The sequence below is a fragment of the Rhamphochromis longiceps genome, linkage group LG23 (genome assembly GCF_057381845.1).
Source record: "Rhamphochromis longiceps isolate RC_006_pf linkage group LG23, R_longiceps_female_GT1.1, whole genome shotgun sequence".
NCBI lineage: Eukaryota > Metazoa > Chordata > Actinopteri > Cichliformes > Cichlidae > Rhamphochromis > Rhamphochromis longiceps.
The window spans coordinates 33540705-33566122 of record NC_140578.1 but is presented as its reverse complement, the minus strand read 5'-3'; the positions used below and the strand labels follow the sequence as shown (position 1 = coordinate 33566122).

The window sequence follows — 25418 nt, the reverse complement described above, 5'->3', positions numbered from 1 at the left end:
GTTTTGCTTACCAATCGGATTGATGTCAAAGAAGCGCACGGGTGTTTGGAGTATAGCGCTAAACATGCGGTTGTGCAGAGACTGTGAACACCTCACTAGCACATTGAACAGCACCAAATTCCTGCCAAAGCCAAAGATTATGGTGACTGCAGTCAAACCTGGAAAAATAACACACCATAAAACACCAGTGGAGTAAAATCAGAAGAAATGCAGTGCAGTGTAAATAAGAGAACGCCTTTACCTCCATAAATTCCCAGGTAAAAATCCGTGTCCAGCTCTTTGGTGACATTTAGTCCATTTGTTGTGATGTTAGTCATGTTACTGCTGGCCATTAGTTTTTCTTGCTCATCAGCCCTAAACAGTCAGACATGAGTATAAACAGACATGTAAAAGCTGCAGTCTATGAGGAAAACGGCAGATTGAAGATACTTACCAGTAAGCTAGCCACCAGTCTTGCATGATGTATGCTACCTAGAAGATATAAAAGCCAAAAAAATAATTTTTACTGCTTTATATTACACATGTGAAATGCATTCAACACTTATTCTCACTGAGCTAACATGTGGAAGGCGAATTACAAGTGCAGGTGAGTCTTTGTGTACCTGAGCCATGATGTTAAGCAGCACGACAGCCAGCAGAACCACAATGTTGGCCCCAGCTGCCAGATACTTGGCATAGATGCGTATTCCAATGGTTCCCTGAGCTCGAGTCTCCTCTGCAAATGTCTGAACTTTCTCCGCCTGCGAGGAAGTCATCAGCATGCAGACAAGTATCATGATCACTGGCCGTCAAGTTCCCTGTGTTTAACTTGTCAAAATGAAAACGGACTAAAGCAAACTAAGCTCAAGTTGTGTCAGTTCAGCACGCTCTGTATGTTAAAGACCATTGGGGAAGGGGAAAAGAAAGAAAAGCAAACATGATATTAAACTAGGGATGGGCAGAAACGACCCATTTCCTATAAACAACCCTGATTTTTTAAAAACTAGGCTGTTTTTACTGATAATTATCCACTAACCGGTAACTGGTCTTCATCTTTGATGGACTGGACAGAGGAAGTCTGGGACAGCACTGAATTTTGAGACAGAGTTCGAGTTCTGGTGGGGGTGTCATGATGAGGCTGCTGTTGCTCCTCTTCCTCCTTCTTGAGAAGGGAGGTGAAGTCCAATCCAGACTGCTGAAGCTCCGTGTAAGTTCCCTTTGCCACCATGTGACCCTGACAAACACACACACATATCACCAAGTGTTAGGAAATTGTACAGCTGTGTTTTACAGACCTATGGCAGCACCACCTCCTCATGTGAAACACACACTTTGTAGTGTTTGGAAATGTACTGCGGTTTACATCTTCAAAGTCCTGCGAGTCACCCAGATAGTCTGTTGACAGTCAGCTTGCTTTGGCAGCACTCAGTCTTGTTTGTGCTTTTCTACAAATGGTAGTAGTGTGGCTGAATTTCAGAAAACATCTCCTGAAGAGACAAAGATAAATCCCTGCAGCCCCTTCAGTCTATGATCTAATACAGGGGTGTCAAACGTACGGCCCGCGGGCCGGATCAGGCCCGCAAACGGGTTTAATCCAGCCCGCGAGATGATTTTGTAAAGTATAAAAATGAGCAGCAATTTTTCAATAAAGAAACTGTTGTTCCAATTGTGTCCATTGGATGGCGCAATAGCAATTGTGAGCTACTTTGTTTTGCCCGCGAAATTTAAACCTGATCTGTTTTGGCACCCTCATTGCCCCAATATGTCTCTGTCAAAAAAGAGAAAAGTGGATGCAGAGTGTTCCAAGATAAATGGTCATCCTCCTCACGGAAGTGAATGGGAAAGCTGTATGTTTGGTGTGTTCCCAGCATGTTGCAGTGCTGAAAAGAATATAACCTCCGTCGCCACTATGTGAGTCTTCATGCCGACAAATATGACAACTTTCAAGGACAGCGGAGAAGAGAGAAGGTGAATGAACTGTTGGCGGGTCTGAAGAAACAGCAGTCTGTGTTTACTCACAGCCGAGACATCAGTGATGCTGCAGTGAAAGCTAGCTACCTCATTGCTAACGAAATTCCACTAGCTTCAAAACCATTTAGTGACGGTGAATTTGTAAAAACATGTATGATGAACGCATCGGAGATTGTGTGCCCTGAAAAGCGCCAGGCCTTTGCAAATATCAGCCTGACAACAAACACAGTTGCTGACAGGATTTCTGATCTTTCAGCGGATTTGGACAGCCAGTTGAAGCAAAAAGTAAAGTCATTTATTGTGTTTTCAGTTGCAATTGATGAAGGCACGGACATTACAGATGTTGCACAACTGGCAATTTTCATCCGCGGAGTTGATGACACATTGACCGTCACCGAGGAGTTCGTGGAGTTGGTACCGATGACAGATACAACGACCACAGCTAGGGTTGCCAACTCGCTGAAAAATAAATAAGGGACACCTCGTGGCCAGGGCCGGGCAACCCAGTTGTCTTCACCCTTCCCAGTGTGGTAGCTATTTTTTTTGTGTGTGAAATTATTTTTTAACCATTTGACTTGAATTTGATTTAAGCAGATGCATATTCTTTGTGATATGACCATATGGGAAACAAATGATCATTTAGCCATTTATTTTTAGCTCAAAATGACAACATTAACACAGTAAAACAGGTCTCTTTCTTAAACAGAAGCCTGTCATGCTTAACTTTTGAGAATATAAGTAAATCTTTCTTTAAAAGAACTCTGTCCTGCTTAACTTAAAATTATATAAATTAATAGAAAGCAATAGAACAAAAAATATTCCTGTAACTGTGCACATATAGTGCATATAGTACAATTGGCTTCAGTTGAGGTATTATTTCAGCTTTTCTAATGCTAATCAGCTGCTCCTGTTTGTAAACCCACTTGTTCCCATGATTACGCATCTTAACTCATCATCATTATTCATCTATGTATTACTTTTATGTATTAGTCATCTATTTGTTGTAATCATCTATCCTTGCAGTTGTTTATTACACAAAATAAATTATATTATCACACTTCTGGCCACATAGCGCTGATATTCACTGCACATGCCCATATTAACCTTAACCAGAGGGTTTAAAAAAACAAACCAATGTTTACATACCATATCTGCTTCTGCCGTGGCCTGGTGGACAAAAAAATGGTTAAGGGTTCCCTGAGCTTTCACACCCCTCATGTTCTTCTTGTGCCCACCACTAGAAGCATGCCTATGGAAAAAGTGCGCCGGCACACAGTGCAGTGCGCTTTAAAGGTGTTATCGTGCATTTTCCCAGCCAGGTGTTTTCCTTTTCCCATTCCTCTCTGTACTTTTGCAGCCTTTTTTTCTTTCTCTGAGCGAACAAACATTGCTGCTCCAATGCTGGGCTTACACTGTGCGATTTTTGGCCCATTTTGAGCCGATTTTTGAGTCGTGCGACCGATTTGGTGATCGGCCCGATTTTGGCCTTCATCGTGCATCGTGTAGTATACGTGGGGTAACGAGAAGCGATTAACACCTCACGACCAGCTCCCGATCATCAATCGGCCGTGAGGGTGTCAACACAGCCGCTCACGCGCTAACACGTAAACGTCGGTGAAAAAGATGGAGCAGCATGGCTGTGCGGCGTGTGATCTGGACCCAAGCGATGGAGGCACAACTTGTAGAACTTTGGAAAGCTCATCCGAGCCTTTTCGATGTGGCATCACAAAATTATCACGACCACAACAACCGTGAAAATAGTTTGATTTCCACTGCTGCTTAATCACAGCTGCCTGATCAATGTTTTTCAATTTAGCAAAGTTGATGGTGGTGGTGTGTCTGTGTGAGTGAAAGACAGAGAGGGAGAGCGAGCGACAGAATTTCTGTTATAACCTTCATTTTATGGAGGCACAGTGTGAGCACTCAGGTCTCATCAGAGCATCGGGCGGTATAGTGTGAGACTCTGCATCGTGACCTACCAACTTCTAACCCCTGTGAGTCAATCGTGCAGTTTGAGCAGGAGCTGAATAACGTGAATGAAAAAAAATTGCACAGTGTCTGCCCAGCTTTAGGTGTACTGTCGTCCGAGACTTGCACCGCAGTGTCAGCGTTTGTTTCCCTGTTGGCCATGCTTGTTGTTGTGGTCATCTGTTGTCTTCCGGTATTTTCTCCGCAAGCGACCTTTCCTCGACCAATGAGATAAGCGGTAATCTGAATTGTCATACTCGAATTGTCATAAGTGTGCTGTCAGCTCATTGGTCACAAAGCAGGAGAGGGGCTGGGAATTATGTTTTCAAACAAAGCGTTAATTCCATTAACATTTATAGACTACTTTTGATTCTCACTGTATTACGGGACAAAGTGCGTCCCTTATTAGCTCAATACGGGACGTGTACTTTTGTTTCTAAATACGGGACGATTCCGTTTTTTAAGGGACGGTTGGCAACCCTAACCGCAGCTGATATTTTCACCGCACTCGTCGGTGCGCTGGACAGGGTCGGAGTGGACTGCAGAGGTGGGACCAAGTCATTGTTTTGCAAGTCTCAAGTAAGTCTCAAGTCTTTATCCTCAAGTCTCAAGTCAAGTCTCAAGTAATGTCAGGCAAGTCAGAGTCGAGTCTCAAGTCACTGGTGTAAAAGTCCGAGTCAAGTCACAAGTCTTAGAACATTTTTTCAAGTCAAGTCTAAAGTCATAAAATTAATGACTCGAGTCTGACTCGAGTCCAAGTCTTGTGACTCGAGTCCACACCTCTGGTGGACTGGTCCCGCGCTGTCAGCCTGGCTACAGATGGTGCGCCCTCAATGATCGGGAAGAAAGCAGGCATTGTAAAAAAGTTCAGAGATAAAGTGCAATCTGCAAATGGAGGACGTGATTTTTGGACTTTTCACTGTATTTTGCACCAGGAGGCTTTGTGTTACAAGTCACTGAAAATGGATAACGTCATGAAGGTGGTCATCCAAACTGTTAATTTCATCCGATCCAGAAGCCTCAATCACCGTCAGTTTGACAGTCTTCTCAGAGAGAAAGACCACATCTATGGCCTGCCATACCACACTGAGGTAAGATGGTTGAGCCGAGGTGCTGTGCTGAGGCGTTTCTTTGATTTACGAGAAGAAATTGAACAGTTTATGGAAGAAAAGGGCAAACCAGTGTTAGAATTTCATTCCGCAGAATGGATGCAGGACCTTGCATTTATGGTGGATGTTACAGAGCACCTGAATAACTTGAACAAACAGCTGCAAGGACGCAACAAAGTTGTCACGCAGTATTATGACAGCATACGTTCTTTCAAGTTGAAGCTGTTATTGTGGGAGACGCAGCTCGCTGGTGGTGATGCAGCTCACTTCCCCTGTCTGAAAAATGTGTGCACGATGTTGTAGTATCAGGTAAATGTTAAGTGGTAGGAACGTTTCTGCTGGGTTGTTGTTGTGGGGGGGGATGAAAAATAATAAAGGACACTCATTGGAGTAATGGCGCGTCTCGTGTGTCTGTGAGTTATGCCTCCAGTCAAATAACATCCATAACCTCAAATAACGGAACATGGTGTCAGAAGACAACTGGAAACGTTAGTTGGGCATAAGTGAAAGGTTTCGGCGTCGGTGCCAGGTTAAAGGTCGGTCATAGAGGAGCTGCGCGAAAAGAGACGTGGCGTCATGAGTCAGTTTCAAGTCACCCCGCCGGAGAAGTTCACTTTTAGGTCCGACGACTGGACCAAATGGATAAAGCTTTTTTTTTTGCATCGCGTCTGGATTGGAGACGCAAGCGGACGAAAATCAAGTGAACGCCCTTATCTACACTATGGGCGAGGAGGCGGAGGACATATTGGTATCCCTGCACCTGACTCCCGAAGAGGCGAGCGATTATGAGACCGTTAAAAGGAGGTTGGATGCTCACTTCGTAGCCTGAAGAAACATCATATTTGAGCGAGCGAAGTTTAACCAGTGCCAACAAGAGACGGGTGAGTCAGTTGACAACTTCCATACTGCACTGCATTGTCTGGCAGAACATTGTGGATACGGGACTTTGCATGACAAAATGGTGCGAGACAGATTTGTCGTGGGTCTGAAAGACAAACGATTGTCAGAACAGCTACAAATGGATCCAGAACTAACGCTAGAGAAAGCGCTTAACAGAGCCCGACAAAGTCAGCTTGTAAAGAAGCAACAAGAGATGCTAAGCACTAACTTTAAAATGGATATTACCAACTCACAACTGAACCACGTCCATGCTAAACGGCAAGAAGGGGCACGTCCCAAGCAGCTGACACCGCTACATAAACAAACCGCCAAAACACAGAAAGAAAAAAAGACACAATGCAGAAGATGTGGAGACATAAAAGGTCACAATCTTCAACAATGCCCTGCGATGGAAGCCGCATGTAATTACTGTAAGAAAAAAAGGACATTTTGCCTGGATGTGCAGAAACAAAAAACTGTGTGAAGTCAATGCTGCAACAGTTTCAGAGAACAGCGATACAGATGATGAGGTCGCTTTCTTGGGTTCCCTCTCTGCGGACACCAAAGAGAGTCCATGGGTAACAGAGATACATGTGGACAAATACAACACACTCTTTAAAATCGACACCAGAGCGGATGTCACAGCAGTCCCAGAGACTTTCTACACACAGCATCAGTTGGGGAGATTGGATAAGCCCAAAAGGGTTCTGCAGGGCCCAGGAGGAACACGTCTGAAGGTAAAAGGCATGTTCACAGCCACTCTCAGCAAGAACAACCACAAAACCAAAGAAGACATTTATGTCGTACAGGGTTTATGCACACCGCTGCTGAGCGGGCATGCTGCAGTGGCACTACAGCTGGTTGCTAGAGTGAATCATATTAGCTTAGACTCTATTGACGCTGTCAAAGAAGAATTCCCCAAGCTTTTCAGCGGCTTAGGCAAAATGGAGGGGGAGTACAATATTGCTCTGAAACCAGAGGCACAGCCGTTTTCCCTCTCGACCCCTAGGCGAATCTCCCTTCCACTCTTACCAAAGGTTAAAGAAGAGCTGAACAGGATGGAGCAGCAGGGTGTCATTTCCAAGGTGGAGGAGCCCACTGATTGGTGCGCGCCTATGGTGGTGGTTCCTAAGCGCACAGGCAAAGTGAGAATATGCAGCGATCTCACTGAACTAAACAAATATGTCATGAGAGAGAAGCATCCACTCCCTTCAGTAGAACACACACTAGGACAGCTTGCAGGAGCAAAAGTGTTTTCAAAGCTGGATGCCAATGCATGATTTTGGCAGATTCCCTTATCCAGGGACGCTTCTTTGCTCACGACCTTTATTACACCTTTTGGTCGGTATTGTTACATTCGTCTGTGCTTTGGAATCTCATCAGCCCCAGAACACTTCCAGAAACGGATGGCACACATTCTTGAGGGCTTAGAAGGAGTCCTCTGCCAGATGGATGATGTGCTCATCTGGGGGACGTCACAAGGAGAGCATGATGAGAGACTTCGAAAAGCACTGGTTCGACTGCAGGAGGCTGGAGTAACATTGAACGACAAGTGTGAGTTCTACAAGAACAGGATAAAGTTCCTGGGGCAGGTCATTGAGGCATCGGGGGTTAGCGCAGATCCTGACAAGGTGCATGCCGTGAGTTCCATGGATGAGCCCAGCAACATAAGTGAGGTGAGACGCTTCCTGGGCATGGTGAATCACCTAGGAAAGTTTCTTCCTCACCTGGCGGAAAAAACGTGCCCCCTAAGAGATCTGCTGAAGAAGTCCAACCTGTGGTCATGGGGGCCACAGCAGCAGCAGGCTTTCGACGGCATCAAAAAAGAACTGACAACACCCCCAGGGTTTGCTCTGTATGATCCAAATGCTGAAACGTGCGTATCAGCTGATTCATCTTCGTATGGCTTGGGAGCAGTGCTTCTCCAGCGGCACGCCGATCTAGGGTGGAAACCAGTAGCATACGCTTCAAAAGCTCTCAGCGCGACTGAGCAGCGATATGCTCAAATTAAGAAGGAGGCCCTCGCTTCAACATGGGCCTGTGAGAGGTTTGCAGAGTTCCTAATTGGGAAGACATTCCACATTGAAACAGACCAATTCAATTCAATTTTCAATTCAATTTTATTTATATAGCGCCAAATCACAACAAAAGTTGCCTCAAGGCGCTTCATAGATACAGAGAAAAACCCAACAATCATATGACCCCCTATGAGCAAGCACTTTGGCGACAGTGGGAAGGAAAAACTCCCTTTTAACAGGAAGAAACCTCCGGCAGAACCAGGCTCAGGGAGGGGCGGCCATCTGCTGCGACCGGTTGGGGTGAGAGAAGGAAGACAGGATAAAGACATGCTGTGGAAGAGAGACAGAGGTTAATAACAGATATGATTCAATGCAGAGAGGTCTATTAATACATAGTGAGTGAGAAAGGTGACTGGAAAGGAAAAACTCAATGCATCATGGGAATCCCCCGGCAGCCTACATCTATTGCAGCATAACTAAGGGAGGATTCAGGGTCACCTGGTCCAGCCCTAACTATATGCTTTAGCAAAAAGGAAAGTTTTAAGCCTAATCTTAAAAGTAGAGATAGTGTCTGTCTCCCGAATCCAAACTGGAAGCTGGTTCCACAGAAGAGGGGCCTGAAAACTGAAGGCTCTGCCTCCCATTCTACTTTTAAATACTCTAGGAACAACAAGTAGGCCTGCAGAGCGAGAGCGAAGTGCTCTAATAGGGTGATATGGTACTACAAGGTCATTAAGATAAGATGGGGCCTGATTATTTAAGACCTTGTATGTGAGGAGCAGGATTTTGAATTCAATTCTGGATTTAACAGGAAGCCAATGAAGGGAAGCCAAAACAGGAGAAATATGCTCTCTCTTTCTAGTCCCTGTCAGGACTCTTGCTGCAGCATTTTGGATTAGTTGAAGGCTTTTCAGCGAGTTTTTTGGACATCCTGATAATAATGAATTACAGTAGTCCAGCCTGGAAGTAATAAATGCATGAACTAGTTTTTCAGCGTCACTCTGAGACAGGATATTTCTAATTTTAGAGATGTTGCGCAAATGGAAGAAAGCAGTCTTACATGCCACAAACCTCTGGTCTCGTTGCTTGGCTCCAAGGGCCTGGACGAGCTTCCACCTCGTATACAACGTCTACGCATGCGATTGATGAGGTTCTCTTATACCATATCTCATGTTCCTGGTAGAGACATTGCAACAGCAGATGTACTGTCCAAAGCTCCTGTATGTGACACAACTGAGGGTTTGCCGGAGGAAGAAATCAACTTGTATGTGGAGTCCGTCATAGCAAGCCTGCCAGCCACAGAGCCACGACTCAGAGAAATCCAGACACATCAGGACAGCATTCTAAGCCAGCTGAAGAAGTTCTGTGTGGAAGGATGGCCAGATAAGTACTCCATCGAAAGGGTTTTCCAGCCTTATCTGCCGTTTTCAGGTGACCTCACAGTCCACAATGGTTTGCTTCTTTATCAGAGCAGAATAGTGATTCCCACATCACTCAGAGCAGACATTCTGTCTAAACTACATGAGGGACACCTAGGAATAACGAAATGCAGAGAGAGAGCTAAACAATCTGTTTGGTGGCCAGGCCTGAGCAGTGAGCTGATAAAAGTGATTGGGACCTGTGACACTTGCTGCCGTGAGCGGACTAACCACAAAGAAACCATGCTACCTACCGAGTTCCCACAAAGACCGTGGGCCATGGTTGGAACTGATCCGTTCCAGATTGAGAATAAACAGTACCTGGTCATTGTGGATTACTTTTCCAGATTCTTCGAAGTTGCCAAACTGACATCTACAACATCAGAGGCAGTGATCGAGCACTGTAAATCAATCTTTGCACGTCATGGCATACCAGAGCGGGTTCGCTCTGATAATGGACCTCAGTTTTCGCCTGATTCCTTCAAAGGATTTGCACAAGAATGGGGTTTTAGCCATGAGACATCCAGTCCCCATTTCCCTCAGAGCAATGGGGAGGCCGAGAGGGCAGTCAGGACCATCAAAAGTCTTCTTAAAAAGTCTGGCGATCCCTATCTCGCCCTTATGGCATACCGGGCCACTCCATTGGCAAATGGCTACAGCCCAACGAAGCTTCTCATGGGTAGAAGGATAAGGACAACTATTCCTGTCATCCCATCACAGCTAAATCCAAGAGGTACGGACACAGACAAGCTCAAAGCTATAGAACAATCGTACAGACAAAAACAAAGACAAAACTACAACCGCAGACACAGAGCACATGATATGCTACAGCTCAATCCTGGAGACAAAGTGTGGTTCTCAGACATGGATACTAGAGGGACAGTCGTGTCCATGGCAGGCTCACCGAGGTCCTACATCATCGAGACAGCAAAGGGCACGCTGAGAAGAAACCGTTATCATCTTACATGGACACCTGGGGCACCGGAGATTTCTGGCGATCCACCAGAGGCTTCACCTGAGAACTCTGTTCCAGCTGCACAGATTGTGTCGGTTCCAGACACTATCTCACAGGAGGCCAGCCAGCAGACTCCTGAAGCTGGGAGCCAAATCCAACCCAGGTCTAGGAGGCCTCCAGCATACCTAAAAGACTATGTTTGCTCATAGGGCTTGGAACTGAGTGAGCAATGGGGCAGAATAATCCCCACACTCAGGCTGAGGGCTGGGTAGTCTACCCCATCCCTCATAGAGACAATGAGAAATAAAGCAAATGGTTGCACTGTTTAAACATGTTGTTTGTAGCTGCACCGAATAGTTCAGAAATGTGCACTTATGCTTAGTGTTCAGAGTTGTATACTTTGAGAGTTTATTTTTGGACATCCTGAGTAGTCTGGTTTGAAACCAAGCGAGTTCAGTAAACAAGCTGTTACCAGATAAAGCACAAGGACATAGTAATAGTATACTTTAAAGCGTGCGGGTCTAATCTGTTTTCTTGGTTATATTCCAGCATCACATCCTATTTAGTAGGGGGGGATGTAGTATCAGGTAAATGTTAAGTGGTAGGAACGTTTCTGCTGGGTTGTTGTTGTGGGGGGGGATGAAAAATAATAAAGGACACTCATTGGAGTAATGGCGCGTCTCGTGTGTCTGTGAGTTATGCCTCCAGTCAAATAACATCCTTAACCTCAAATAACGGAACAGATGTGGCAGATATGAAGCGGTTTAAAGATAAAATAACGGGACTGTTACTAGAGTTTGAGCAACGATTTCAGATTTTTGGTGAACTGGAGAACGACTTCAAAGTTTTTTTCCTCGCCGTTCACCGTGAATCCCTTTGATCTGCCCGTCAGGATCCAACTTGAAATAATAGACTTGCAGTGTGACTCGGATTTGAAGGGCAAATTTGCCGCAGTTGGCTTGAACACATTCTATCAGAATCTCTTGCCAGGTTACCCCAACTTGACAGCCCTCGCTGCAAAACTGTTGTGCATGTTCGGAACCACGTATCTTTGTGAGCAAGTTTTCTCTGTAATGAGCGTAAATAAAACAAAACTGCGCTCAAGGCTCACGCACAGGCACTTGAATCACATCCTAAAGTTAGCTGCCACTCAGGATGTGAAGCCTGATATTGATGAGTTGGTGAAAGCAAAAAGATGCCAGGTATCAGAAGTCAAATAAACTATGTAACCCCACTGAAAGTGCTGCATGAGACACCCTGATGTATTTCTGTGATCTGTGATTTACTTCTGTGAATCACTGTGTTCTTTGTCCTCAGAATTTTCAAATAACTTGAGGTGTTTTGTAATTAATAGCTATATTGTGCTTTTGGACACACTGTCCTCAGGCTCCAGCTTTATGTTTATATATTTTTATGTTGATGTGAGACTGTTTCTAATTGATTATATTTGATTTATATATTTAACCTATTCTGTGGTTCTTGTACTTGTTTGGGGAACAGGATTTCATTATTTTTATCTACGTTGCTGCCTGCGAAGTGACACCCTGATATCAGTTCTGTGAATCACTGAGGCACTGTGTGTTTGTGTGTTCTTTGTCCTCAGAATTTTCAAATAACTTGAGATGTTTTATGATTAATAGCTATGTTGTGCCTGTACTATTTTGAACATACGGTCCACAGGCTCTAGCTTTATTTTTATGTTGATCGTATTAAAACAAAGAAAACAATCTGAAGTTGTTGTTTTTAAGTTATATATACACACAATGATTTTACCAGTACGGCCCACTTGAGAATAGACTTTTCTCCATGTGGCCCCTGAACTAAAATGAGTTTGACACCCCTGATCTAATATCTTGTGTGCAAAGCTGATAACTGACCTGAAGGTGGTGCCAGAGAACACTCAGAAACAAAAGTTCAGAGCAATCTTCTATAAGACTATTCAAGGCTGATCCACAGTGTTTGCAGTATAGTGATTATTTCAGATGAATCCTTTTATTAATCTGAAATAATCTTTTATCCAGAATTGAATTCAAAATACTGCTCCTCACATACAAGGCCCCATCTTATCTTAATGACCTTGTAGTATCACCCCATTAGAGCACTTCACTGTCACACTGCAGGCCTACTTGTTGTTCCTAGAGTATTTAAAAGTAGAATGGGAGGCAGAGCCTTCAGTTTTCAGGCCCCTCTTCTGTGGAACCAGCTTCCAGTTTGGATTCGGGAGACAGACACTATCTCTACTTTTAAGATTAGGCTTAAAACTTTCCTTTTTGCTAAAACATATAGTTAGGGCTGGACCAGGTGACGCTGAATCCTCCCTTAGTTATGCTGCAATAGACATAGGTTGCTTAAGGATTCCCATGATGCATTAAGTATTTCTCTTTAGTCACCTTTCTCACTCACTATGTGTTAATAGACCTCTTTGCACCGAATCACACTTGTTACTAATCTCTGGCTCTATTCCACAGCATGTCTTTTGCGCTGAAATGTAATAGCTGAAGGTAAACACAGTGCTCAGATACAAGTTTGGTACACAGGGATGATTTCATCTGCACTAACCTCTTTCAGGACAACAATCTGGTCAGCTGCCTTCAGGTACTGAAGCTGATGGGTGACCAGGATGCGAAGCTTGTTCTTCAGCAAGCCACAGATGCATCTGATACAAGAAAAACATTTCCTCTCATTCCAGTTTGTTTCAGTTTCACATAAAAACGTCAAACACTGTCAAAGGATTTTCTCCTTCCTTAGTACAGTTAAAAAGTTTGTATGTTATCTAAGAGGAAGAGTGTAACAGGAAGTTTGGGGTCAAGTTCAATTGTCTGCCTGACACTGGTAGTCCCGCACCCCTTCCTGGCTTAGCCCAACACATGCAAAGCTTTTGTCAGTTTTCACTTCTGATGTATTTTTGTTTCAAAGCACTGTGTCCAGTGCTAAAGCTATAAAAACAACATTAAACAATGGTGCACTGCTAAACATCCATCGCTCAGGTTAAAACTTCTGCCAAAAGCCAAAAACACAAGTGCATGTGTTACATCATGCACAAGAATAGAAACTTTCTCCTGCTGGGGAGGAGACACTGAACGATTTCCAGCTTTGATGTATTCTTCCAGTAAGGGGCTTAACCCCACCCCTGACCTGTGATGTGACTGCTAACAGAAGGATGAATAGCAAGGACAGAAACCTGTTTTGCAGAATTTTGATCAAACAATATAGCCATTCCAAGCCACTTCTTAAAGCAAGGGTTGCCTGAAGTTTTTTTGTTCTTTGCCAAATAATCATGTGTAGACACAAAAGAACACTCAAAGAAAACTTAGAAAACGTCCAGAAAGCCTGCAGAACTACTCTTTAGTCTGGCTCCATGGAAGCTAAATATCCAGTCTTGTCCAGTCTTGTGCAAGACTTTTGCACATTATTGTAAATGTGTGCATCAAAAACAACCACACATTCTTTGCAGACAGATTGAGTCATAAATGCTGAAATGATTTTAACTGAGTCACTCACTGTTCAAAGAGGTGCCGCCCCACCTCTGCATCCACAGCACTGAGTGGGTCATCCAGAATATAGATGTCTGCATCCTGATACACAGCCCTGAAATCAAAAGCATGAATCCCTTTTTTACAGTAGCTGCAGCATCAGGCTTCATAGCAACAATGAGATGTCTTTTTACCGTCATCTAAAAGTGAGAAGGTCTTCTGTTGTTTTTTGATTATCATTACTTTTGGCTCACGGAGTGCTTTAATTCAAGTCGACTAAAAGAACGCGATTCATTCGTGCATGCATTTACTGTGTCAATACCATCTTAGGTGTTGCCAGGAAACAGTCTGCTGCACCTTCCTTTAAAACCTGTCCATTCCTGTTCCTTTAAAGTTTTTCTGCCTAAAGGGAAATCTATGCTGACATTTCATGTGTATCATTTACTGCTACTAGCAAAACAAAAACTAATGTGCAACCTAACAGCAGTCATGAATATCTGGGTGAACACAATAAAGCAGTCTGGTTCTCTGTCAAACTACCTGGCCAGGTTGACACGCGCTTTCTGTCCTCCGCTGAGTGTAGCTCCTCTGTCCCCAATCAGTGTCTGGTCTCCATCTGGGAGTAGCTCCAGATCCTGGATGTATGGGCAGCAGAGTTTTATTACTGCACTATACAGTACCATGGGAAGAAGAGCATGTATTATTGCAGGGGTGTCCAACTCCAGGCCTCGAGGGCCGGTGTCCTGCAGGTTTTAGATGTTTACTTGATCCAACACAGCTAATTTCAATGACTAAATTACCTCCTCAACATGTCTTGAAGTTATCCAGAGGCCTGGTAATGAACTAGTTGTTCGATTCAGGTGTGTAGACCCAGGGTGATATCTAAAACCTGCAGGACACCGGCCCTTGAGGCCTGGAGTTTCATAATAAGACAGCCCTGTCTTATTATGGCTTTGTTGTTGCTGCAGAGTACAACAATTACCAGCACAAAGGCACAACTGCAATTTGAAAAACAAAAAAACCCTTAATATTATTATTAATATTCCTTTTGATATTCAATAATATGCTGACTCCATGATAAAAATGCCACCCAACCTTTGTGCAAAGATGAATGACACAGCGACACTAGCCCCGTTTGTTTTATACAAATGTACAAGTGTGTGTATAAATGAGAAGAAAACAAAGCAAACAGTTTAAACAGTAACCCCGCTAATGTAAAATACCTAACCTTTCACAATGACTAAGTCAGAACATTGAGTGACTGAGCATCTTGATGACAAAGCTATTCATGAGACTATCAAATCATTTCTAGCCCTTTACAAGTCACAGATTAGATAAGATGCTCTTGTCAGAGCAGAATTTGTTTTTGTTTTACTTTGTTTATTGCGCACAGTACCATGACTCACAAGTAACTCATCTACTGAGCACAGCATGTGAAACCTCTGCTGCAGGCAGATTAACAAGGGCTCACTGCAGTGCAGCCGTTATATCAGTCATTTGCAAAAGTGCAGACATGCAAATCTTGTTGTAAAACTACATAAAAGTAAGCAATAAGTGATCATAAAAACAAAGATGAGAAATGCTGAGACGAATACAACAGGACGAAAGTTGGACTCTCAATCCTCTCTGCACTCAGACCTCTGCAGTCGAGTCACTCGGTACCATTCACTTACAATTAGCATATAGTAAGAAAAAGTAGTGCTGCCATCTATGGCTCATTATTTTCAGTAGCTTTATGAACAGAACCAAGTCAGCTTGTTTCTAGACTGTCTACAGTCTACACACTCACTCATCCAAAAATCTATGTTGCCATCTTTCTCAGCAGATTGGTGACCTTGGGTTTGGTGATACACTGACACCATATTTTATCTGGATAATGAGAAGATCCTGGATGGAAGGAAAATACTCTAGGATTACTAGGAACAAGAAGTCCCAGCTCACTTAACAGTAGGCAAATTTTCTGACTGACTGCAGAGAGACGACAACATTCTGCCATCAGAGTGCTATTGCCAAACTGACTCCAATCAAGCCCAGTTTAACTGTGAGGATATAGCCTGCACATGAAAAAGATGACCCCACTCAGTATTCACTCAAAACTTTGAACTATGTGTTAGCATGTGCGTCACTCTGTCCGTAAACACTACCAAAAATATTACCTCTGCCAAGGAAGTTGTTATAACACAGCAGATCGAGTGAATTTATGTGATCAACCTGCAGCTAAATCTTGCTTTTCAACCCCAGTAAACCCTGAAACCATATTGTTATACAGCCAAAAGCAGCCTGTTAAGACTCACATAAAGGTGACAGCAGCTGGTTTCTTTTAAGGAACATTAAGAAAAACGCTGCTGCTGACACAGGAAGTCATCTGTCTAATAAAGCTTAGAAAACTTTTCCTGTCTCATTATTCTGCAGTATCACAGAGTCAAACAAACACAGGTCCCATCTCATTTATTGAGACCTTCGTGATCAACAGACTGGGTGAAGTTTCACTAATCCTGAAACACAAATCCTCCCTTTCCAACAAACATGACACCAAAGTATTTTCATACCCCTGACCAGTGTTGGTCAAGTTACTTGAAAAAAGTAATCAGTAACTAATTACTGATTACTTCCCCAAAAAGGTAATCCCGTTACTTTACCGATTACTTATTTTCAAAAGTAATTAATTACTTAGGTACTTAGTTAATTTTTAAAAACACGATTTTCAACCTGAAAAAAACCTGATAAAGCGATAGATCTTTCAGCCCAATTCTACTTTTTCTGCATAATCCATCATACAAAATGTAATCAAATGGAAAAGTATCTTTTTTAAACTTGTTTTATTAGTTTTAATCTTTTAACTTTATGCATCAAGCAAAAATTTAATTATATGCAACATTCTCTGACTGGAAGAAATTTGTTTAATATTTAAACAACGGTAATCTAATTACCGGTTTTGCAATAGTAATCCGTTACATTACTCGTTACTTGAAAAAGGTAATCTGATTACAGTAACATGTTACTGCCCATCTCTGCTCCTGACAATGAAGAGGGAACGTACTAGCAGCACCACACAGGAACAGAGTCGGTGCAAGAGAAAGGGCGTGACACACGCTGGCACAGGTGATGCATACCAACGCTGCTTTTGACAAAGTAAAGTCATCAAATGTGTTTTCACATTGAATTAGTATTAGACTCCTCAAACAGAGGAAAGTGTAGTTGCTTCGGGACCTGATTTCACTGAAAAAAAACAAAACAACAAAACAAGATCTAGTGCAACTTTGGAGTTATTCATCACCCTTTTCTCTGTTTCTAAAGGCTCAATCATGCACATAACAATGATTGAGTACTTTGTGAACTGCAAATGCAAATCTCTCACCCTCTTTAGAGCACAGGCTCTGATGACTCTCTCGTACTTCTGGGGGTTCAGCTCTTTTCCAAAAAGGATGTTGCTGCGAATTGTTCCAGGGAAGACCCATGGCTGCTGGGCTGCGTAGGTCAACTGTCCTTTGACTCTCAGCACCCCTTTTTCAGCTGGAAGTTCGCCCAGGATGGAGCTCAGCAGGGATGACTGATAGTGATGGTAGAAGGTAAAGCACAGATGCGGTAAATGGACTGGTTTTTATATAGCGTTTTTCTACTTTGAGTACTCAAAGTGCTTTATATAACAGCACGTATGGCATGAGTAAGACAAAGAAAATAGATTACACAGCAACACGAGTAGATGTCTTACCTTTCCAGCTCCCACCGGTCCAATTACAGCCAACAGCTGATTCGAGCTGAGTGTGAGTGAGATGCTCTGGAGAGATACAGCATCCAAACTCTGCAAAGAGAATAAAAATCTTACATCAGAAAAAACTTTTTAAAAGTCTGCTGTTTAGAGTTACTATGAACAAAACAAAGTGTAGCCAAAGGGCAAGTGTGCACTCAGTTAAATTGAGGTCTTCTGATTGGTTAGAGCAGCAAGTGACATGTATCCAACCTTGTCCCAGTAGCAAGTCAGATCCTGAATCTCCACAGCAGCATCCTTCTCATCCTGCGGCAGAGCAACTGTGTTTTTCCTGATCTCATCCAGTGTCAAGAACTCCTTTACCACAGAAAGAGAGAAGTGCAATAGTGATGAGATCTAACACAGCCATGACAGTCAAATCGCTCCCATGATCATTTCCCAATGCAGTGTTACACAACAGCACCAAGGTGCCACATGTTTAAAGAGTAGCCTTTTACTACAGTGATCTGGTAAATTATTTGTAATATTATACAACTGACAGTGATGCCAATGAAAATTCCATTTAAATCTGAACTCGAGTTTAGGGGCAGAAAATTTCAAATGAGGAAGAACTTTGTTTTACACAGATGAACCATTGAGATGATGCTGTGTGAGAACAGCAGTCCCGGACTGAACATTAAAGGAGTAATGTAATGAGCAAATACTAAAGCCTTTATCTGCTTTTATGAGTCTGTTCATTGAAAGCAGAACCAGACTTTCAGAAGCACTGCTACATTCTGCTGGCTTTAACTGTTCAAAAGCTGCATGGCGAGAGACAATGACTTTAAACACACGAGCACGTTCAGTGAGAGACTGAGATTACCAAAAAGCACCACTGAATGACACAGGAAATCATTCCTGCCTGTGGCCATCTCCCTGTACACCTCATCCACTTAACACACTGTTTACTGCAACAGCTACACCCTTCTTGCACATGCTCTTTTTCAGCTATTTATTAATAAGTGACTTTTATGTATATATATGCCTGTATATATTGTGCTATTCTTAGTTAGTGTATTGTCTGTCTTTGTTAATGTTTGTTTATAATGGAGCACTGTAACAAAAAATAATTTCCCCTAGGGATCAATAAAGTATTCTGATTCTAAACCTGCACTGAAACTGTACTGGGCACGTCTCCAACAAGTCAACAGACCTTACTGTTACAAGTAGGGCTGGGCGATATGACCCAAAATTCATATCTCGATATTTTTTAGCTGGATGGCGATATAAGATATATATCTCGATATTTTTTTTAAAGTTTTAAGTTTTAAGTTAAGAACAAAAAGAGAGTTCTAGTCACACTGTGTCCCAGATGTCACACAGGCACTTTTATTTACATACAGCGTAGATGTACATGAAGAAATTACTCAAAAATAAATTATCAGCATTTATTAAATAATCATGGTCCATAAATAAAACAATGTTGTTTTTGTGCATAACAAAAAGCTCACAATTGTGCAGTCAAAATGTAAACTAATAGACGCTGAGCATAATAACAAAGACAGATTTCACAGCTGCACCACGTCTCTGAACAGGTGCCATTTGTGGTCCTTATACACACACGGTACGTATCACTCCGCGAGGCTCCTCCTCGGTAGCCGTAATCCTCCGACAATCCATCAAGCGGTGCAGCTCCGTAGCTTAGCAAAGTCATATGAAAACATTTGACAGATTAGCTCGTTAGCGCGGTTAGCTCGCTAACACGTTGACACCGTCCAGCCCCACACACGGGGCGATCCGCGGTAACTCGCTAACGGAGATTTTCCGCTTTCATCTTGTCATTGCCTGCAGGTGAAGCTATGGGGGAGGGGGAGTTGTGTTCAGTGAAGGAGAGGCGAGGCCGAGTAACGTTGCGTAGAGACAAAAGTGGACGAAAGAGAGGCAAACCTGCGGCTCCACAAGTATAATTATAACATAACATAGACTATATCGATATAAACGATATTGTCACATCTTATATCTCGTATGAAAATATATCGATATTTTTTTAAAAACTCGATATATCGCCCAGCCCTAGTTACAAGGTCTGCTGACTCGACTGATTTTTAGTGAAGTCTTTCAGTGAAGTCGGAAAATAGCACCAATGCAGTGTACCTGAATCCTGCGGACGCTGACACGGCTCTCAAACAGCTTTTCAATAGCACTAGGGAAGAAGAGCGTCACCGTAAGTCGCACCGCACTGTAGAGAGACACCGTCACGAATACACGGCTGGCTGAGATGGTATTTCCCAGGAGGACATAGATGGCGAATGTGACAAAGAGAATGAGCTTGCTGGCGCAGAAAAATGAAGCCATGTTGAGACCTCGCAGGTAGGAGCTCTTCATGATCTTGGAGATCTCCTTTCTAGACACAGAACACCAACAATGAAATGTGACCAATGTTACTTATTCCTTAGCCCTTCACAAAAAAAAAAACATACATTACTTTCTAACATTCAAATGTTAGCGATAAAACAGAAAAATGCATCTATATGCAGTGTTGTCATAGATAATAAACACCCAGACTCCAAACTGTTGTCCAGCCTAGAAGTAATGAACTAGTTTTTCAGCGTCACTCTAAGACAGGATGCGTCTAATTTTAGAGATGTTTGATTGATTGATTGATAATTTGTTTCAACATGTGAACAATATACAGGTACATTTAGAAAAGAAAATAAGAGATTTGTGCAACATTTTTTAAATGTTGCACAAATGAAAGAAAGTAGTCCTACATATTTGTTTAATATGCGAGTTGAAGGACATATCCTGGTCAAAAGTGACTCCAAGGTTCCTCACAGTGTTACTGGAGGCCAAAGTAATGCCATCCAGAGTAAAAGAATGATGTTCACGCTCCTTCTCTTACTGAGGAATGCAGATTAGCAATAAAGCAGCAATAATCAGCACCAGTACCAGCTATCAGTATTGTATCCAAACTGGAAAAAGCTGGACTGGTTTCTCCCCTGTTACCGTACACTACAACATTCTCTCAGAAAACTGCCTCTTTTTCCTTTATTTACATTCTTACTCCCGCCCCAGACACATGTGTCTAATTAAGCCAGTGGTTTGGTAAGATAAGCATTTTCTTCTTGGTTCATTTTCAAAGTCAGAGCTTTGAGTAACACCCTTCATCAACTATCACAGTTGATGAAGGTCAGGATGTGCTCCAAAACCAGATCTGCACATTTTAAAATTAATTGCATAATGTTCTGGAAAAAAGAGCAAAGTTAAGTTTGCATTTCTTGAGACTCAGAATTAATAATAATAATCATCATCATCTTTTTACCTTCTGACCTCAGAGACCAGAGCAGCGAAGGGCTTCTCCCAAGCGTACATCTTAATGATCCTCATTCCAGACACCACTTCATTCATTGTGCGGATTCTGCTGTCCGTCAGAGTAGCAGTCTTACTTCTGTAAACAAAATAGAAAACTCACGATTGAACAAACCTATCCAAACATCTAACATGCAACATCAATGTTCATCAGTTCCATCAGAATTATTCCTTAAAATGTTTTTCGTCACCAAGTCTGTAAAAGACCTTTTTCTTTTGGGGGGAATTTAGCCAAAAATACTGAAATAAAATCAGACCAATCATAGGAGTTTTAGACTAAAACAATAGTTCCTTGCTACAGTTCCACAAAGATACACATTTCTGTTATGCTAAATCAGAGTTCAGCTCAGTTTCAGGGATCTAAGACTGAATGAGCATTTGTGGGTTTACCTGAATTTGGAGAAAAGTCTTCCGAACATGCTTTGGACAGGCATCAGAATCAAGAGGACCCCTATGCCTCCCAAGCATGAAGGACCGATCTCGTTCCACAGCAGCCCAACGACTGCAGCTGCCTGGAGCGGTCCCACCCACAGGAAGTGCAGAAAGATCGTCACCTATTCAGAGCAAAATATCTGGAATAAGTTGCAATATTACTTTAACAGCAATACATCTTTTAACCTTCCTGCCTTCTTGGGACCTTTTTGTGCCACTGCTATGTGTTAAATGGCTGCCATTTCCACTGTGTTCAGTGGAATATAACCAAACTTGCCACAGGATAGTTTTTACCTGTCAATGTCAATATTCCAGTGTGAATTCCTTAAATCAGCCTAAAATGGCTGAGCAGCAGAAATCCCCACACCCATCACCCTGGGGACCATTTTCTGCCCATTGACTTCCATTATAAACGCTATTTTTCAACCCCAAATTATCATCATATGATTTTATTTTTTCTTCTTTTCTTGGATGTCAATGAAGACTCAGGGCCTTGAAGTTTTAATTTTTAAATTGCAAAAAAAATGCAAAAAAATAATGGCAGGTCAAAATGTATGTTGGTGCCAATCTTTGGTCCATCTAAAGGCCTACTTATAATGACAATCACATATTACTTCAACTGGTTTTTTGTGGAAATATTTAGTTTCGTTTTTTGGTTTTTGGGGCTTATAACACAGGGCGCTCATGTAATAACACTGGGATTTGAAGGGTTAAAACAACGAAAATATAATTAAAACTTTACATGAATATTTCAGGGAGAAGTAGTTTTACAAGGTTGGCTAATTTAAAGTGGAATAAGATATGGATATATGGTCTTTTTATGGCGTGGCTGAGAATGGTCCCTAGGGTGATGGGTGTGAGTTTTTTAAAGGATGGCAGGAGGGTTAAGGAAGCATGGGAATTCCGCCATTTAGGAATGGCTACTTTCAAAAGACTTTATGAAGATCAGTGAAAGCATGACATGGTGTAATTAACATCCAGCTACCAAGGAACAAAATACCCCCAAGAAGCTGGCATTTTCACAGCAGTCTCTGCCCACACTGATTAAAAGGAAACTCAACATTCCAATGAGGGAAACTGGATTTGGTACCAAGAGTGTAATTAAGCCTGAACCTCACGCTAGGAGAGATTTGCCAGAGTTTGTCTGAGTGAGTAGAATCAGAACAGTCTGATGTGACACACATAAAAAAGATGAATTAGTGGGTGTGTATGTTTGAGTCTTTATGCATGCATTTAACCCTGAGTGGATTAAAGAAAATCCAAAATAAATTCAATACAACTGCATCTTTAAAATTAGTAGTTGCATAGCAGTAAAGTTGCATTCTGCTTACATGTCTCTGTAGTTAAATGAAGCTTAAGTGTTAGAAGGTGCCACTGGAAATGAGGTTTAGCTATAGTTAAAATATTGTTGCATCCAAGGGTTAAAGCAAATATTATTACTTAGCAACTACTCTCAAGTCTTTGCTTTTTATTTGCTAAAAAATGTAAATTTCACATACTTCATCAAACTTGTTGACATCATTGGAGAGCAGGTTGACGATCTGGCCTGTGGTGGTCTTCCCCATGGCTGAACTGCTCAGATGCAGAGCCTTAAACAAAGATTATCCGTGAAGCAACATTCCTCCACCTCAAACACACATCTATCCACAGAGTTCTTAAAGTATTACATGACAGAACTTGGCAAGGTGATACAAGCACAAGAATGCAGGTACGGCCTTTAGCAGTCCTCGCATGCAATCTAAATAGAGTTCAGTAACAACTAGAAAAGAAAGGGTTTTTCCTTTATCAAGGTCATGGACTCCTGCTCACCTTCTTATAAATCATGTGACACATGGCCACTCTGATTTTCATGCCTATCCTCTGCACATAGTAAAAGTAGAGGTGATGCATCAATGCCAGGCCAATGGTGCAGAGAGACAATCCAGCTGCATAGCCCAAGGTCTCATGAAAAGCTCTTGTGTTATTTGGGTCATAACTCTCAAAGTATTCAATAATCTTCCCCAATAAGATTGGCTGGACGACTTTAATGATCTCCTGAAATGAAGAACAGATGAAGAACAGTGACTGTCAATACACAGTAAACACAGCATTGATTAATGATTCTGATCAACATCTCCACTGCTTTAAGTTTAGTTCTTTTCATTTTTAATTGTAATGAACACACCACTGACCTCAATTAGTGTAAAGATCCCCAGGACTGCATATGCTTTCCAGTAACACTTAACAATGACACCGGTGAGTCGAGGCTTCCGCAGCTCTTTGGTAGCCCTCTGGACCTCATGATCCCAGATTCTGTCATGGAAACATCATATTCATGTTGTTTTCCACTTTTGTCTTATAAATCCTGGAGCAATTAAAGATGACATAATGAGGTCTCCCTGTCACTTGACTGTACTGCTGTGGTAAGATACAAAACAGGTTAATAATTAAGCCATTTCTACGAGTTTGCTGTGGATGTTTTATAGGCTTTACCTTACATCGCCTCCTGTTAAAATTCAAACATCAGTCTCAGACATTAGTTTTTCTTTAACCTACAAACTTTCATATTGTTTTGGTGTGACTAGCACAAATAATATTTACGTGAAAACAGTTTTACTCTGGCAGTTTTTATCCAGTCAAAACGAGGTTTGGACACAGCTACTACGTGTTGGTTGCCAGCAGAGCCAGAAGTGTGAATGACCAGTATCATGTCATCATAAAATCCAATCAAGAGGTTAATTCACCTTAAACACTGAACAGGTGCAAAAAGGGTAAAACAAGGAAAATGGACCTGAACAATATCTAATGTTTACACCAAAGCCAAAGGTCCAACAATTGTTTGGATCATTTAAATTCCAAAGTCTTTACAAGAACAAACCTATAGGTGTTTAACGTTCCTCTTAAGGCTTTTTATGGTTGCTTTGCAGCATTCCTTACTACAGCTTATGGGAATATGCGGTTCCAACTTATCAACAATGACACCCTTAAACAAGACACAATTTCAGCTTTTATAGGCTCCATTTATTAAAACACTTGATTAAAGAAGTCTTTAAGCACTTAATACATCAGCGAGCCATGCCGTTGCAGTCATAAAGGTGGATGTTAGAGTGCACCACAAGGCTTTTGATTGTTAGTTGGAAAGTTCAGTCTTTTGTCCACTCGCCAAGTCTGTTGTGATCCAACAGCACTTATATCGAGCCGGATGAAACCAGACTGTTCATCCATAGATCAGCAAAAATAAAGAAAACTGTTGAAATTATACAAATTATATCTACATCCCTGAATAAAAACTCACAGCTCTCTTTCCCTTTCTCAGGGAAGTTTATAGTCTTTATTTTGTCTCTGCACATTTCAAGACTGCAGACAGAAAGCAGCAAATCTTGACTCTGGACTAACAGTCTTTGATGTCCTAAACACAGGATTTCCTACTCAGATATTGATCGTTTCAAGTCCCACTTGAAATTAGACAGCAGATAGCAAACTGCAATAATATTACTGAACAACCTGCTCAGAGGACAGTACAAGAAATACAGATCCTACATTACAAGAAATTTCACTTGAAAGACACCATCACAGCCTTTCTACAATCAGTTCACTTGGAATTTATAGTTGGTGAAGCTCAGTTTTACTGACTGATAATCACAAGGCACAGCTTTTCTAGCTTCATAAGATAAATAAGAAAGGTCTAATTTATAGTATTACTCATCTACTGTACTTTTAGTCCTTCACTGTTAAACATCACAAGGGCTCCTGATCATGTAGGAAATATTTCACTTGACAGGGTTGAATTCTGAATCACCATTATTTACGATTTCCCAGAGGTCACAAAATAAAAACCACAAAGATGAAGCAGAAAATACACAAAACTGCTTTACATGGAAATTTCTTTCTGGATTGTTGGCTTTCAGCATATACAGAAGTAACCTAAACACGTTAAATCTTGTTTTGTTAAAACATGGCAGCAACACAATGTGAAAGTCACAACTAAATAGTATATAGATGGCTTAAAATGATAGTGCTCGTGAAAATGCCACGAGGGGGGGAAAAAAAAAAAAAAAAAAGAGTTTGGTTTTACATCCATCCATCAAATTCGGCACTATGGCTAAAAGTCAGAGTGAACAGGTTGACAGTCTGTTGCAGGGCTTAGAGACACGACTGTTCACGCTCACATTCACAAACA

At 42.0% G+C, this 25418-nt stretch overlaps 1 protein-coding gene across 1 annotated transcript in view; it reads right to left on the bottom strand.

The window, feature by feature from the left end:
• The window catches only part of LOC146642420 (ATP-binding cassette sub-family C member 4-like), a 61176-nt gene that overhangs the window by 9943 nt on the left and 25815 nt on the right, over positions 1-25418 (bottom strand). Inside the window, exons 3-19 of the mRNA XM_085397696.1 lie at positions 23431-23551; positions 23069-23293; positions 22759-22848; positions 21218-21381; positions 20781-20906; positions 19613-19862; positions 17732-17836; positions 17483-17572; positions 17129-17320; positions 14311-14405; positions 13799-13885; positions 12857-12953; positions 1016-1213; positions 603-740; positions 434-471; positions 242-354; positions 12-158 (exon numbers count right to left, since the gene is read on the bottom strand). Coding sequence (XP_085253822.1) covers positions 12-158; positions 242-354; positions 434-471; positions 603-740; positions 1016-1213; positions 12857-12953; positions 13799-13885; positions 14311-14405; positions 17129-17320; positions 17483-17572; positions 17732-17836; positions 19613-19862; positions 20781-20906; positions 21218-21381; positions 22759-22848; positions 23069-23293; positions 23431-23551 — 2276 coding nt within the window. The remainder of the gene's footprint in view (positions 1-11; positions 159-241; positions 355-433; positions 472-602; positions 741-1015; positions 1214-12856; positions 12954-13798; positions 13886-14310; positions 14406-17128; positions 17321-17482; positions 17573-17731; positions 17837-19612; positions 19863-20780; positions 20907-21217; positions 21382-22758; positions 22849-23068; positions 23294-23430; positions 23552-25418) is intronic.